The sequence below is a fragment of the Fusarium flagelliforme genome (assembly GCF_020744385.1).
Source record: "Fusarium flagelliforme strain FIESC 12 MPI-CAGE-AA-0113 chromosome Unknown B0J16scaffold_7, whole genome shotgun sequence".
Taxonomy (NCBI): domain Eukaryota; kingdom Fungi; phylum Ascomycota; class Sordariomycetes; order Hypocreales; family Nectriaceae; genus Fusarium; species Fusarium flagelliforme.
In genome coordinates this window covers 1,585,191-1,598,423 of record NW_025763509.1, presented here as the reverse complement: position 1 = coordinate 1,598,423, position 13,233 = coordinate 1,585,191, and the positions used below count along the sequence as shown (strand labels likewise).

Sequence of the window (13,233 nt, the reverse complement as noted above, 5' to 3'; positions counted from 1 at the left end):
CTGCCAAGATGCCCAACATGTCACTGCCTCAGCACAGCGCTTGTATTCGTTGGTGTAGAGGCTACTTTGCTTAGTGCCAAGCTTTAGGACGGTTAGTTCGGCAGACCGCCCAGACGCGTCACCGTATCCTTAGCCCGACTCTTGGTGGGGTTCATCTTCATTATAGCTTCAACCCAAGAGCCAACGACTGTTTTACTAGTTTCCATGAGACACCAATGCGACATCGCGTGATACTATCACAGCCAGATGATGCTTCACCGTCTTAGGTCGAAAACCCTTCTCCAGTTGTCTAATACATAGCGAAACTTAGCATCAGCCACATTGAAGATCCGTCCGCCGTTACAGCGGTCGCCGTTACTAACGACTAGCAGTTAAAAACTCCATAGTCATGGTCCAAGGAGTAAGTTCTAAGGTCTGCTGCTCCGTTCATAAAACAAATGGGTATCTATTGATATATGGTTCTACATAGGCATGATCCCTCGCATCATCCTCTTCCCAAACCATGTTATCGTAAACAAGAAGCTAAAGAGGCAGGATGCTATACCAAGTATCCATGCGCCTTCTATTGTGTAATTGGAATGCCAGTGTTTTGTGGTTGCACTTACAATATCATCGGCATTTAGAAGGTCAACGCCTTCCTGCGCAAGTGTTCTCCAGACATAGTTCCTCCGTGACACTGGCCATCCTGGCAACTCCCAGTATCTTGACTTAAGACCAAGATCCTTAGCAAGTTGGACCTGATTTTTTAAGTAGGTCTTTTGAGACCTGCTAAAGTATGGGATGACTGTGCCAACGGCCCTCCACAAAGATACAGAAGCAGTATAGAATTCGTTCTCGCCGACTTCGAGACAAAGGCTGTCATTCCTCTGACAGAAACCGGGCCGTGACAAGAGATCTAGAGATGCATCGAGGAATACATCATGGTACTGTTGCCATTTGGCCACATTGGGACCAATGTTAACGTCTCGCCGCTTGACGATATTCCCAGTCCCCACAACAGTTACCGGTCCAGATGTGAATGATGCGTTGGTGGATGTCAAAGATTGCTTTTGGTGATATGATAGATAGCCCTTATTTCGTAGAGGCTCCAACTGCTTCAGAACAACTGGCCAAGTCTTTGAGGGGTCATCCTTGACATCGATGAATAGGATAAGCGTCTTGTTCGGTTCAGTCGCAAAGACACCCACAGGGCCATCAGTGTCTGCCAAGTCATCGACATAAGGTGGAGAATTGAACGAGCCAAGGATCTGCAGTAGGGGTGTGATGTATAGAGACTCGAGTGTGTTCTTTGGTGTGAGGTCCCACCAGTGGTGACCAACCAAGAGATCTTCCCCATTGCTGCTTAGCCACACATCTGCCTCTACACTGGCACATCCGACAGATAAAGCCGAGAACAACGGCCGCGGTCTTAGATAGTCGTTGTGAGAATGCACCATGACTGGTGCAACCTGAGCTGATAGGTCTTCAACCCATCGCTTGGCACTTTCGGCTGCGTCGCCATAGTCTTCAACAGGGTCTGCTAGAGCCAAACCTGATGACTCAAAGTTGTACACGGCGTATCGCTCGACGACAAACGTCAATAAGAAGAAAGAGATTCTGATAGGAGGTCAGCTTCGAATCCGCTTGACAGTAGACTCAACAACTGACAAGACCAGGAGTATTCCAAGACAAGCCGCAACCCAGGGTCTGACCCATCTCGTGCAGAGCCGCCAAACGCGAGATCTGTATTTCACAGGAGCGCAAACGGTATCTGATTGTGCACCATTTTCGCTTGAAGGACTCCTCGAGCGAAGCGGGCGGTATTCGATATCATCTTTGTCGGTCGGACTACACAAGTAGCCTGTGAAATTCATCGTGAGACACGAACAATCAAGACGGTTAAGCTTGCCATAGCAAATCCAGAAACATCAGGATGTCTCCACGTATAAAAGATACGACGAGTGCGAAAATTCCCATGAAGTGCCGACATGGTCACACGGCAAGTTCTGGGCCTTGAACTAATTGCTGGTGCCGTATTACAGCTGTTCTAGAACGCACGTGGTTCCACTATGAGGGTATTCGCTGGCCAATCCCAGCCATCAACTCAACCACGAATGTTTAGCACGAGTGACATTTACTGGTGATCGACGGTAGCGTTTAGTTTGTTCTGATAGCTGTGTTTAATGCACGTGTAGGAATGGAGAGATGTGGGGGATCTTGGGCGAGTCAGTTGAGACCGGTTTGTGTTGCAGTTGAACATCGAGTACTACGCTGTGATAAGCTATAGATGGTTGAGGAGATGAAAGTCGGAGGTAAAAACAGGGTTTTTCTTAGTGTTTGAGTAGTTTAACATCCATGCACAATTGCTAGACCGATTGAGTATTACGGGCTGTCTATTGCTTTTGGTGTTGGTCGGTATAATTGAACAAACATATTGAAGGGTCATATACCAAAAAGACAGGCCATTCAGGTACATACGACCATACCTACCAGAAAATACGGGATCCCGTCCGCTCTCCCATAGTCAAGCTGGTAAGGGGCGGATTAGTAGTTGGGTCGGTGACGACCAGCGAATCCCCGCTGTTGTATGTTTTTGCAGAATCTCTCTTTTTGCCCCGTTGACTGATGCAATGCGTGCGAGCATGCTGTAGTGATTGATCGGCGCTTTTGAACTGCTCGTTACCTGTATATGTCTTTCTTTGCTTTTTTGGTCGTGTTGAACTGCTAGTCAGAGGCTTTATCCGTACTGCCCAGACCCATCCAAGTGGGCCGATCGCTTACCAGCAGCAATACTGCTATAAGTGCCTGTACGCTGTATCAACGTTGGCTTCTTGACTGAGATACACAGCACGTCACTTATTTGTGCCTCCAAGGCACATAATTGTTCCTCATGACCGACAATTGGAGTGCAGATCTATATCCACGTGACTCTAGGCATCAGTGCGCGGAGTCACATAAAATGATGTCAGCGATGTCGTTCAACAATATCGAATTCCGTTCAAACATAGGATCTGTTTATGATGCCTTCATATAGCAGTGAAGAGTTTTATGCCGACTGGCGTTATGCTGTGAAAGAAGACTTCGTTACCTCGTCCGACCAGCCTTACCCGTATGCCGACAACGGCCATCGCCAATGGGGCAATGAGCTTCACAAATTCACCTTCAATGAAATGGCACATCGTGGTACCGTGAGCAATGATGGGAAGCATCTAGCCCTGGCAGTCAAGAACGACATTCATGTTGTTGACACCGAAAGATGGGACACTATTGCTGTTCTCAAGGGACATACTTCAGAGGTCCATGCCATCGCCTTCAGACCTGACGATAGCAACGTGCTTGTTTCATCTGAAACGGATCTCGACCGCAGCAATATCACGACATACCCCTTGATTATCTTCTGGAACATAGAGGAAGAGCGGACAAAGCATCCCAAAGATGACGACTTGTATGCAGATGCTGCTCAAGCTGCTGCATCAACTGCAGCCAAGATATTGACAAACCATGGGGTCGGCCTGACAAATGAAGAGTTAAGAAGCCTCGAAGAAGAGTTCCAACCAGTTATCGATCGCGCGGCTGCCAGGCACATAGCAAAACGGCATGTTACTATCGACGGTCGACTGCAAACCAGCTTCCAGGCTCAGATCTTCAGCCCTTCAGGGAAATGGATGGTTTATCTGCCTGGGAGAGCACCTAGATCAAACAGAGACGACCCATGGGATATGCAGATTATCTCTACCGACACTCTTGAGAAGAAGTTTCTTCTCCAAGGCCACACCGACGCAATCATGTGGACGGGGTGGAGCCCAGACGAGAGCCTCTTTGCTTCCATCTCATGGGACACATCCATTCGTATCTGGGATGCTCATACCGGCGACCAGAAATATTCTTTCACGACTGAAGCTCAGAATTGGACAGGCAGCTTCAGTCCTGACATGAGTTATTTTGCGGCGACAAACGGGAAAGGGCACGTGAGGATCTTTTCGCTACCCTCAGGCGAACTGCATTGGATGTACGAAGGCCAAAAGGGTGATGGCTGGAGACGAAGCGTCAGTTGGCATCCAAACAACCAATGGCTTGCGGTTGGCGGGGAGAGACTTGGGGGGGTATTTATCATGGACGTGGTAGAGAAGAAGCAGATACAGAAAAGGGTCTTATCCACAGACGCTTGCACAAGGGACGAGGTGTATCGCGACATGATGAAGAGGATGTTGGTTGCGCAGAAAGTGCAGTTCTTCGACGGCGGTAACAAATTGGCAGCATGGACGCAGGGTGATAGTAGTATCGAGGTTTATGATATCAAACAGGAGGTGAAATGGAGATTTCCTAGAGGCGGAACAGACGATGGACCGGAGGCGGAGAAATGGAGGGATGAGAATGGGAAAGTCACGAGCAAAGGAGGGGGCGGCATGGTCGCATGGGAGGATGGTTCCAAGGGTGTATTGAGAATGGCTGGTCTTGACTTTGATGGTGTTCGGATCTGGGAAGTGCCACTGACTATTTAGGAGATCGATATAAAGGTCTTGTACACGCGATGAGGGCAATACTGAGGCCCTTAAAGGTTGGTCTCAGCAGGAAGAACAACGTTCATTGGTACACCGAGGCGAGAGGAACTGACCAGGCGCCAGATACGGAATCCCTGGTAGGATATTGCGCAATTCTTACACCGAATGACGATGTAAATAAGAGGATGCAAAACAAAATTATATTGGTCAATTTCTGCAACCAGCAGTTTGATTGTGTTGGTTAAGAAGCATGGATTGTGGTACGATTGGAGCAAGAAAGCACTGCAGACCAGAGTCCGGGGCATAATACAACATGTTAACCCAACAGCTCGGATTCAAGTGCGAGCCATCAGAGCCATTCCCCTCTTGTTTCCGCTTTAGATTAAGGCTTATCATATGGTGCGAGCTGCGATTACCTGTCATTCCATGCTATGGAACTTTTGCAAGAGGCTATGCAATCGGTCGAATAGAACCCCGACCACATACTACAGGGGCACCAACCACTGGAAAATCAACGAGCTTGCTTACCAACAACCAAACCAACAGCTCTTTGAAGCAGCTTCCTACTCGGGAAATGTATTTCGCTTATGTTTGGGGATGGGATGCGATTTTATTTAACTGCTTCATCCGCCCAGCTTTCGCATTTGTGAGATTCGCACATCTTGAGGAGTTGGAACTTTTAGTGTATACTCCAACATTACAGTGCACGCCATCCCTGTAGTTCCAGGCCTAAGATGGCTTCTTTCAGCGGGCAGAGCGATTTGCTTGAGCTGAACGAACCAGGCTTTGACTTTAATGTTCAATTCGAACAATTGTTCTTCTCTATCATTCCATCAGCCTTGTTCATCGTATTTTCGATATGGCGTTCGCTCAGTCAGGCTAGGAAGCCCACTGTGGTCGAAGCTCCTGTGTTCCAGCTCATTAAACTGGTACGACTTTGACGCCATGCTCATTGTTGCCATGCTAACCACGATCCGACAGACTTCAATCGCGACGTACGTCTGCCTCGAACTATCGCTCGTTATTCTCGTCGCGTTGGGTACTTTTCAAGCCACTGGCATTTTTATAGCCTCTTCGGTTCTCAAACTCGTTTCGGCTCTATTGATGGCCCTTCTGAGCCTGATTGACCATCGCAAGAGTCTGCGACCATCTGTTCTGCTCAGCAGCTATTTATTCCTGACGCTGCTTTTCGATGCCGTCCAAGCCAGGACATTATTCTTGACCTGGACGATAAAACCAGAATTGACTTACAGCAGTATTTTCACTGCGACGATTGCCCTCAAACTTGCCATTTTGCTACTTGAAGCTCAACGAAAGACAAAGTATGTGGTTTGGAACGAAAAGGAGCGAAGTCCGGAAGAAACGAGCGGAATCTTCTCTCTCGGCGTCTTCTTCTGGCTGAACAAGATCTTCCTGGAAGGGTATCACAAAGTGCTACGACTTGAGGATCTATTTCCCCTTGATACGTCACTTCATGGCGAGGTCTTGCACGAGGAGTTCTCTAAGCACATGGACTACTCGAAGCTCAAGGCTAGCAAGTTGGGATTGGTCAAGGTATTAATCTGCACGCTGAAGATCCCTCTACTTCTACCGGTTCTTCCACGCTTGGCGCTTCTGGGTTTCACCTTTTGCCAACCGCTGTTTATTGAGAGACTGCTGGCTCACTTATCCGAGCCTAAGATTGGCAACAACATCGGATATGGTCTTATTGCTGCGAGTGTTCTGATCTACTCTGGCATTGCGATTTCCTGGGCACTTTGCTGGTAAGTCAATCTTGGGGGACACTCAAGGCTGCGTTAACGCTCGGCATACAGGTACTTTCACAACCGACTGCGCACCATGGCCCGGTCAATACTGGTCATCGAGACCTACATCAAGGCCACCCAGTCTCGTATCGGAGTCAGCGATGACAACGCTGGACTCACCCTCATGAGCACAGACATTGAACGCATTCACATGGGCCTGATCCCACTCCACGACATCTGGGCTGCAATCATTCAAGTCGCTCTAGCAGGGTACATGCTCCACAGTCAACTCGGCATCGTCTTCGTTGCACCAATGGCAGTAGTCGGTGTCTGTGTCGCATGTCTGATGCTGGTTATGAACTTTGCCGGTGACTCGCAAAGAGCGTGGATGAACGGTGTTCAGAAGCGTGTCGGTCTCACGGCTACTGTTATCAGCAGTATGAAGAACATCAAGATGTCGGGTCTTGCTGGTCCAGTCACTGCGTTTGTGCAGAAGCTTCGGGTAGATGAGCTGGCTGCTGGAGCCAAGTTTCGCAAAATCTACATCATTGCGGCGCTTCTTGGGTTTATTCCTCTGTTGCTTAGTCCCCCGCTGACATTGGCATTTGCTCAGAAGGAGCTGGATGCGACACGGATGTTTACCAGTCTGGCTTACCTGCTGCTTTTGACAAGCCCTCTATCAGACATCTTCGGAATGGTTCCTCAGTTGATGTCAGCTGTGGCATGTTTAGGGCGGATTCAGTCCTTCCTCGAATGTGAGACCCGTTCTGATTACCGTCGATTTCTCACAGATGCGGTTTTGGAGGAGGAGTCTACCAACAACACAGACCCATCATCAACTTCTAAAGAGGATGCGCCAGATGCTATGACCGTCACTGATGGATCATTCGGGTGGAAGGAGAACGACTTCGCATTGGAAGACGTCAACTTGAACATAGCAAAGTCTTCTCTCACAATAGTTGTTGGGTCAGTAGGCGCAGGCAAGTCAACGCTAAGCAAGGCACTCCTCGGCGAAATTCCTTATCGAAAGGGCAGCGTGTCGCTAGGTACCCGATCTCCCCACGTTGGTTTTTGCGACCAAACAGCATTTCTCTTCAACGGCGCAATCCGAGACAACATCATTGGCTTCTCTCCATTTGATCCCGAACGATACTCTGCAGTCATCGACGCTACGTTGCTCGGCTATGATCTTGCTACGCTAGAACAAGGCGATCAAACCTGTATCGGCTCCGATGGAATCACTTTGTCTGGTGGTCAGAAGCAGCGCGTGTCTCTAGCTCGCGCTTTGTACCTACAGACCGACCTCTTGATTCTGGATGATGTGTTCAGTGGCCTGGACGCAGATACCGAGGAGCAAGTATTCCGCCGTGTCTTTGGACCCGATGGGCTTCTAAGACAGCATGGAACAACCGTTGTTCTGTGCACACATAGTGTCCGACACTTGCCCGCTGCGGACCACATTGTAGCGTTGGGCAACCGAACTGTGATTGAACAAGGTTCCTTCAATGAGTTGATGGAGCGTCCGGGATATGTTCATTCGATTGGTCTGAAGAGTTCTTCCGATAGTGATATCACTTCGGAGAGAAGCGTTTCTGAGGATCACTCCGAGACTGCCAAGTTCGAAGTCGGTGTCCCACCAGCTCGGAGTGCCCTGTCTGTCACCGCTGATGAAGATGGCTCGCGCCAGCATGGTGACCGGAGTGTTTACGGGCATTATACCAAGAGCGTCGGTCCTATCTTTGTAGTCCTCAGCTTGTTCTTTGCTTCGCTCTGGGGGTTCTTTACGAATTTCCCAACAATCTGTAAGTCCAATACATTTCGATGTACGAGGTCAAAGAAAGGTCATCATTCTAACCTCCGTGATAGGGCTCAAATTCTGGACGGATGATGTGTACTCGAGCACTCCCGCGCATCCTTACGGTTACTACGCCGGTATCTATGCTTTGCTGAACCTGTGCGGCTTGATCTCGCTTCTCCTACTCGGTATCTGCATCTTCATCATCTTCGTGAAAAGAGCCGGCGCCAGCCTTCATCACGATGCTCTTCAGACACTGATTCAGGCACCACTTCGCTTCTTCACGACGACAGACACTGGAGTCGTCACCAATTTATTTTCGCAGGACTTGAACTTGGTCGACACAGAGCTTCCATCAGCGCTTCTGTCTACCCTGTTTTCTGTAAGTCGGCTCACGGTCGCTATCGAGACTCTTTTATTCTGACGGAGATGACAGGTTGCTCAAGCATTGGGTCAAGCTGCGGTGATGGTAACTTCCTCACCATTCATAGCCATCAGCTATCCTTTCCTGATTGCACTGCTTTGGGTCGTTCAGAAGTTCTATCTTCGAACGTCGCGTCAATTACGTCTGTTGGACCTGGAAACTAAAAGTCCTCTCTAGTAAGTTTCTTTGATCGGTTGTAACTTTTGTGACTAATGTTTGTCAGTACACATTTCCTGGATACGCGTAAGGGTATTGCAACTCTGCGGGCTTTTGGTAAGTAAATTCACGGCTAGCCAACATGTTTTGTAATATCGATTATTTTTTCATAAACGAACACAGCCAAGATGGCCGAGCGGTTAAGGCGCCGCACTCAAGACAAGAGTCTTCTCTAGTCATCTAGGGTTCTTGCGGTATCGAAAGATGCTTGGGTTCGAATCCCAATCTTGGCATTTCTCTTTTGTTTCTTGAGCATCTTTTTATCTAGTTTCCCTTTTTTGGATTGGAGCTAGACATGGATCCTGCGTTGCGAGATAAGATCAACCTCAACTGCTAACATGGTCCACCCAGGCTTCATCCCACAAGATGTCGAAAAGAATGTTCACCTTGTCGACTCTAGCCAACGCCCAGCATATCTTCTAATCATGATCCAGCAATGGCTTAACCTTGTCTTGAACCTCATCGTCATGGTTATCGCTGCGATTCTAACCACCCTTGCGGTCCGGCTCCACTCCAACACGGCTTTCACGGGTGCAGCTTTGGTCACTCTTATGAACTTTGGAGAAAGTCTTTCAGGAATCATTACCTGGTGGACAAAGCTTGAGACCTCAATTGGAGCTGTAGCACGGCTTAAAGCGTTCAATGAAAAGGTAAAGCCTGAGAATAAGGAAGAAGAGGATCGTGTTCCTGATGAGCAATGGCCACCAAATGGTGCACTCACGATCAGGGATGTGTTCGCAAGCTATGAGTGAGTATCAAGCTTGCCCTTCTATGAAGCTTACGGTCATATCTAATGACTTCTTAGTCCTTCCGATACCGATGAGGCGGCAAAGATTGCTCTACGCAACATCAACCTCGAGATCAAACCCGGCGAGAAGGTTGCCATTTGTGGGCGCACTGGTAGCGGTAAATCCAGTCTCGTCGCACTTCTTCTGAAGCTACTTGACCCATTATCCAGCAACGGTGGAGAAGTTATCATTGATGGTATGCCACTCAGTCAGATCGACCGACCAGCCCTCCGACAACGCATTCTAGCCGTACCTCAAGAAGCTGTGTTCCTACCTGACGGAACTACGTTCAAGTTAAACTTGGATCCTTTTGATGTCTCAACCCACGAAGAGTGTCAATCTGTGCTTATGACAGTTGGCTTATGGCATTTCGTTCATGGACTAGGCGGGCTGGACTCAGGAATGAGTGCAGATTCACTTAGCGCAGGACAACGTCAACTTCTCTCATTGGGCCGTGTGTTACTACGACGCCGAGTCCGAGCTCGAAATATAGGTCTTACGGGCACTGCTACCGACACTGGTATACTGCTTCTCGATGAAGTCAGTTCGAGTGTTGACCATGAGACTGAGCGCGTCATGCAAGAGATCATAAGAACAGAGTTCAAGAACTACACGGTCGTAGCAGTGAGCCATCGACTGGACATAATAATGGATTTCGATAGAGTTGTCGTCATGGATTCTGGGGAAATTGTTGAAGTAGGTGTTCCTGAAAAGTTGGCGGGAGAGCCTGGAAGTAGGTTTGGAGATCTGGTTCGAGCGGGAGGCAAATGAACAAGAGCACAGCGAGACATAGACAAGGGTTTCTCAACCGCAATTGAGCCTTGCCAATATATGTATTAGAAAGCTTGACCACCGAGAGCATAAGATATAAAATAGTTTAGTTGCTTTGGGTCGACTATTTTGAGTTTTTCCGAGGCGTAACAATTCTTCTACTGTCCAGTATGTAGATCATCAGTGCTCACAGAAGGACCATTCGTTCGATCCGTAGCCTCTTATACTTACTTTGTCCTTCTTTCGTTCCCGCATGAGTTTCTCTCTTATTGCCTTTGCCTCTTCTAAGCCAATTGGATAAGTGACTTCTTCAGTGATCATATCCCTGATCTCATTCGGAAACGACCTCAGCGGTTCATTTTCCATCACCTTCTCTGTCCACCAGTCCTTCTGTTGCGGAGCCACGTTACCAGTCGAAATGATCGGAATGTTTGGGTCAACAAGAAACAGTGCAACGATCTTGCGATGTCCGGGACGAGTTTTATCCTGCAACTCAAAGGGTTGAACTTGGTGCTGGTATACATTCGGGAAGATCAAAGCGCGACCTTCACGAGTGAGAACACTACCAATTCGTTGCATCTTATCTCCGTCATTGGCCTTTATTGCAAAGATCTGCTCAATGCCGGCATAATCGTATTGTTCGTGATACAGCTCTTCACTCAAGCAATCTCCATCTGCCCACGTTCTGAACGCAAGATGCGAATCGGTGACGTTCTCGCAATCATAATAATATAATGCCGTTGCGCAAATATGCTCATTGAATTGACCTTCGACATGCCACGACCCACCGTCATATTTTGGTTTCTCGGGCGTTAGATGAATATTAGCCAGCTTGACAATGACTTGAATGCGAGACGTGTTGTCGAAGAAGTCTTTTGTTTTGATGGAGCTGGCATCAAGGGGGTAGCTTCGCTTCGAGGCGACATTTGGAAGTTTAACCGGGTGTGTTTCTTTGAACCACGCAGCTGCCGTTTCATCATAGCCAGGCCTGTTGCGCAGATCATGATCATCCGCATTAATATTCATGTGTTGTTCGAGTATCTCTCTCGGGACCTTTCCTGGATGGCAAAGGTAGATACGCCCACGAGGTGGTCCACAGTACTCAACTGTACGGCACTCTCGCTCGACCTTGAAGATCTCCTCCAATCGCGGAAAGTTGCTGCGTCGAGATGTCGAGCGACACACAAGGTCCCAAGCAGGTAGAGCTTTCTCTATTAATTCTTCGATGACGGGATATAGATCAGCATGTCGGACAGGGTGAAGATTGTTGATATAACTCATAATCTGTGGCTTCTCCCCTGTGATATCAACGTCGCAAGGGAGCCACTGAAATGCTGTTGACAATGCACGTTTTTCTGACAAATCACGATCCCATGTGTTACCCGAATACTCTCGCAATCTGGCTAGGCGTGGCCTCGAGGGTATGGGAATAGTTGTACCTCCACCACAGAATTCAAGGCATTGGTTGAGTGGAATGTACTCGTCGGCAACGATCTGTGATTTGCCATAAATCAACGGCCAAAGCGATGGATGAACCAAATCAAGGACTTTCTCGTCGCTCCCTGGGTGCCAATCTCGACAGTACTCAGGGACGTCTTCGAGTGATGACACAGCAGCTTTGAGTTTCTCTGTCAGTTGAAACGTCAAGAGCTTGTCTGATTTGACTACACATGCGGAGTAATCCATGACAGGAATTAGGGAGGTTTCCTCGTACAGCCGCGCCTTTGCCACTAGTTCGTCAAAACACTATAAATTGTTAGTGAAGGATCACGATCCAGTGAACATCGTATTTGCCTACCTTTTGTGCCATCTCTTCTGTGAAGTCGGCATTCTTCTGGAAACTCTCCCAAGGCGCCTGAAGAGCCTCTTGCTTCCATTTGGCTACAATTTCTTGGTCCTGTACCTTGATCCACCATTCAGGTTTGTTTGTGATGGCTTCAATCAGCTCGAGCATACACACTTCGCGATTTGTCAATGTTCGCGCATGCCAGTCTTCAGGGTCGAGTCCCAAAAGAAACGGCTCGCGATTTTCGCTTGTGATCCCATGACTTAGCGGAAGCCCATATCCTGGTAACATTAAAATTCCATCTTTCTTCTGCAACACACATCAGCAACCAATCCATTCTTGCACGACTATTGATACATAACCACTTACTGGAGGGCCTTCAGTCAACCTCTTGTCCCAACATTCTTCGATACTGGACCAAGGTTCCCGATATCTCTCCTTATCATCGATGGTGACGACAAAGGACTCGGTATACTTGTTCTTGACCTCTTCTAGACTAGGCAAAGGATCGTCCATCTCTCTAATGCAAGCAAGGAAGGCTCCATGGAAGAAATCCTCAAGGTCTGATCTTTCGTAGAATCTTCGGTAGTATGATGAGGTTCCACCTACGACAATGAGAGGCGATGATGGTGGTTCGTCATCTGACGTTTCCAGGTAAAAGATGGGTGATGAGGGCTCGTCATCTAGCATATCCTCAGCAGATACACGTGCAGAGGATACTGATTTTAGAGAGGGCAACATGGTTACAGTAAAGCAGAGATCGGTGTGCATAACAAATAAAAAAGAGGGATTTGGTTCCTATTTATTTATTTATCCATACCCCATTCACGGTTTTCTTAAGCGACCCGCGTGATTTTACGAGACGACCCAACCAACAACTTACCGTGCACGAGTCAAGGATGGGTCTGCAACTTCCATATGGATCTCGGATAAAATGCAAAAACGTAAATCATATAGGTTCGAAGACTTAGTGCTGCGTCTGCTTATCATAATCAAGACATATAAGTAGTAAGTGCCAGGTAGAAGAAGATGCTGTCGAATTGACCCCAAAGTCTGCTGCATCGTGAGTCCTGAGTCATGGCCTCAGAGCCAGGAAAGAAACCTGACTCGGGGATCCATCAAACAGCAGGCAGCAGCTACGGGGCGGAGTCGGACCAGTTGTTATCCTAAGACAAGCGAACAGTCAGCACAGAAATCTGAGCCGCACTGCCACAGTCAAGACACCCC

The 13,233-nt window shown here is 48.2% G+C and overlaps 4 protein-coding genes and 1 non-coding gene across 5 annotated transcripts; 3 read left to right on the top strand and 2 right to left on the bottom strand.

The window, feature by feature from the left end:
* Positions 1–44: 44 nt before the first annotated feature.
* B0J16DRAFT_349070 (uncharacterized protein) lies at positions 45–1,992 on the bottom strand. Its single transcript, XM_046128839.1, has 2 exons — positions 1,648–1,992; positions 45–1,596 (listed from the first exon to the last, which is right to left on the bottom strand). The coding sequence occupies exons 1-2, from the start codon at positions 1,851–1,853 to the stop codon at positions 462–464; spliced, it is 1,341 nt and encodes a 446-aa protein (XP_045979059.1). The 5' UTR covers positions 1,854–1,992; the 3' UTR covers positions 45–461.
* Positions 1,993–2,938: 946 nt separating this feature from the next.
* On the top strand, positions 2,939–4,803 carry B0J16DRAFT_349067 (WD40-repeat-containing domain protein). Its single transcript, XM_046128838.1, has one exon. It carries the CDS (start codon positions 2,997–2,999, stop codon positions 4,479–4,481), a length of 1,485 nt encoding a protein of 494 aa, XP_045979058.1. The 5' UTR covers positions 2,939–2,996; the 3' UTR covers positions 4,482–4,803.
* A 224-nt stretch (positions 4,804–5,027) lies between these two features.
* Positions 5,028–10,366, top strand: B0J16DRAFT_349064 (putative ABC multidrug transporter). The gene is made up of 8 exons (XM_046128837.1): positions 5,028–5,410; positions 5,463–6,244; positions 6,296–8,028; positions 8,093–8,403; positions 8,458–8,621; positions 8,669–8,718; positions 9,013–9,409; positions 9,467–10,366. Exons 1-8 carry the CDS (start codon positions 5,216–5,218, stop codon positions 10,218–10,220), a joined length of 4,386 nt encoding a protein of 1,461 aa, XP_045979057.1. The 5' UTR covers positions 5,028–5,215; the 3' UTR covers positions 10,221–10,366.
* B0J16DRAFT_t298 lies at positions 8,784–8,894 on the top strand. Its single transcript has one exon. It is a non-coding gene; the product is annotated as a tRNA-Leu (tRNA).
* On the bottom strand, positions 10,367–12,760 carry B0J16DRAFT_310210 (uncharacterized protein). The gene is made up of 3 exons (XM_046124950.1): positions 12,376–12,760; positions 12,019–12,315; positions 10,367–11,966 (listed from the first exon to the last, which is right to left on the bottom strand). Exons 1-3 carry the CDS (start codon positions 12,745–12,747, stop codon positions 10,401–10,403), a joined length of 2,235 nt encoding a protein of 744 aa, XP_045979056.1. The 5' UTR covers positions 12,748–12,760; the 3' UTR covers positions 10,367–10,400.
* Positions 12,761–13,233: the final 473 nt, after the last annotated feature.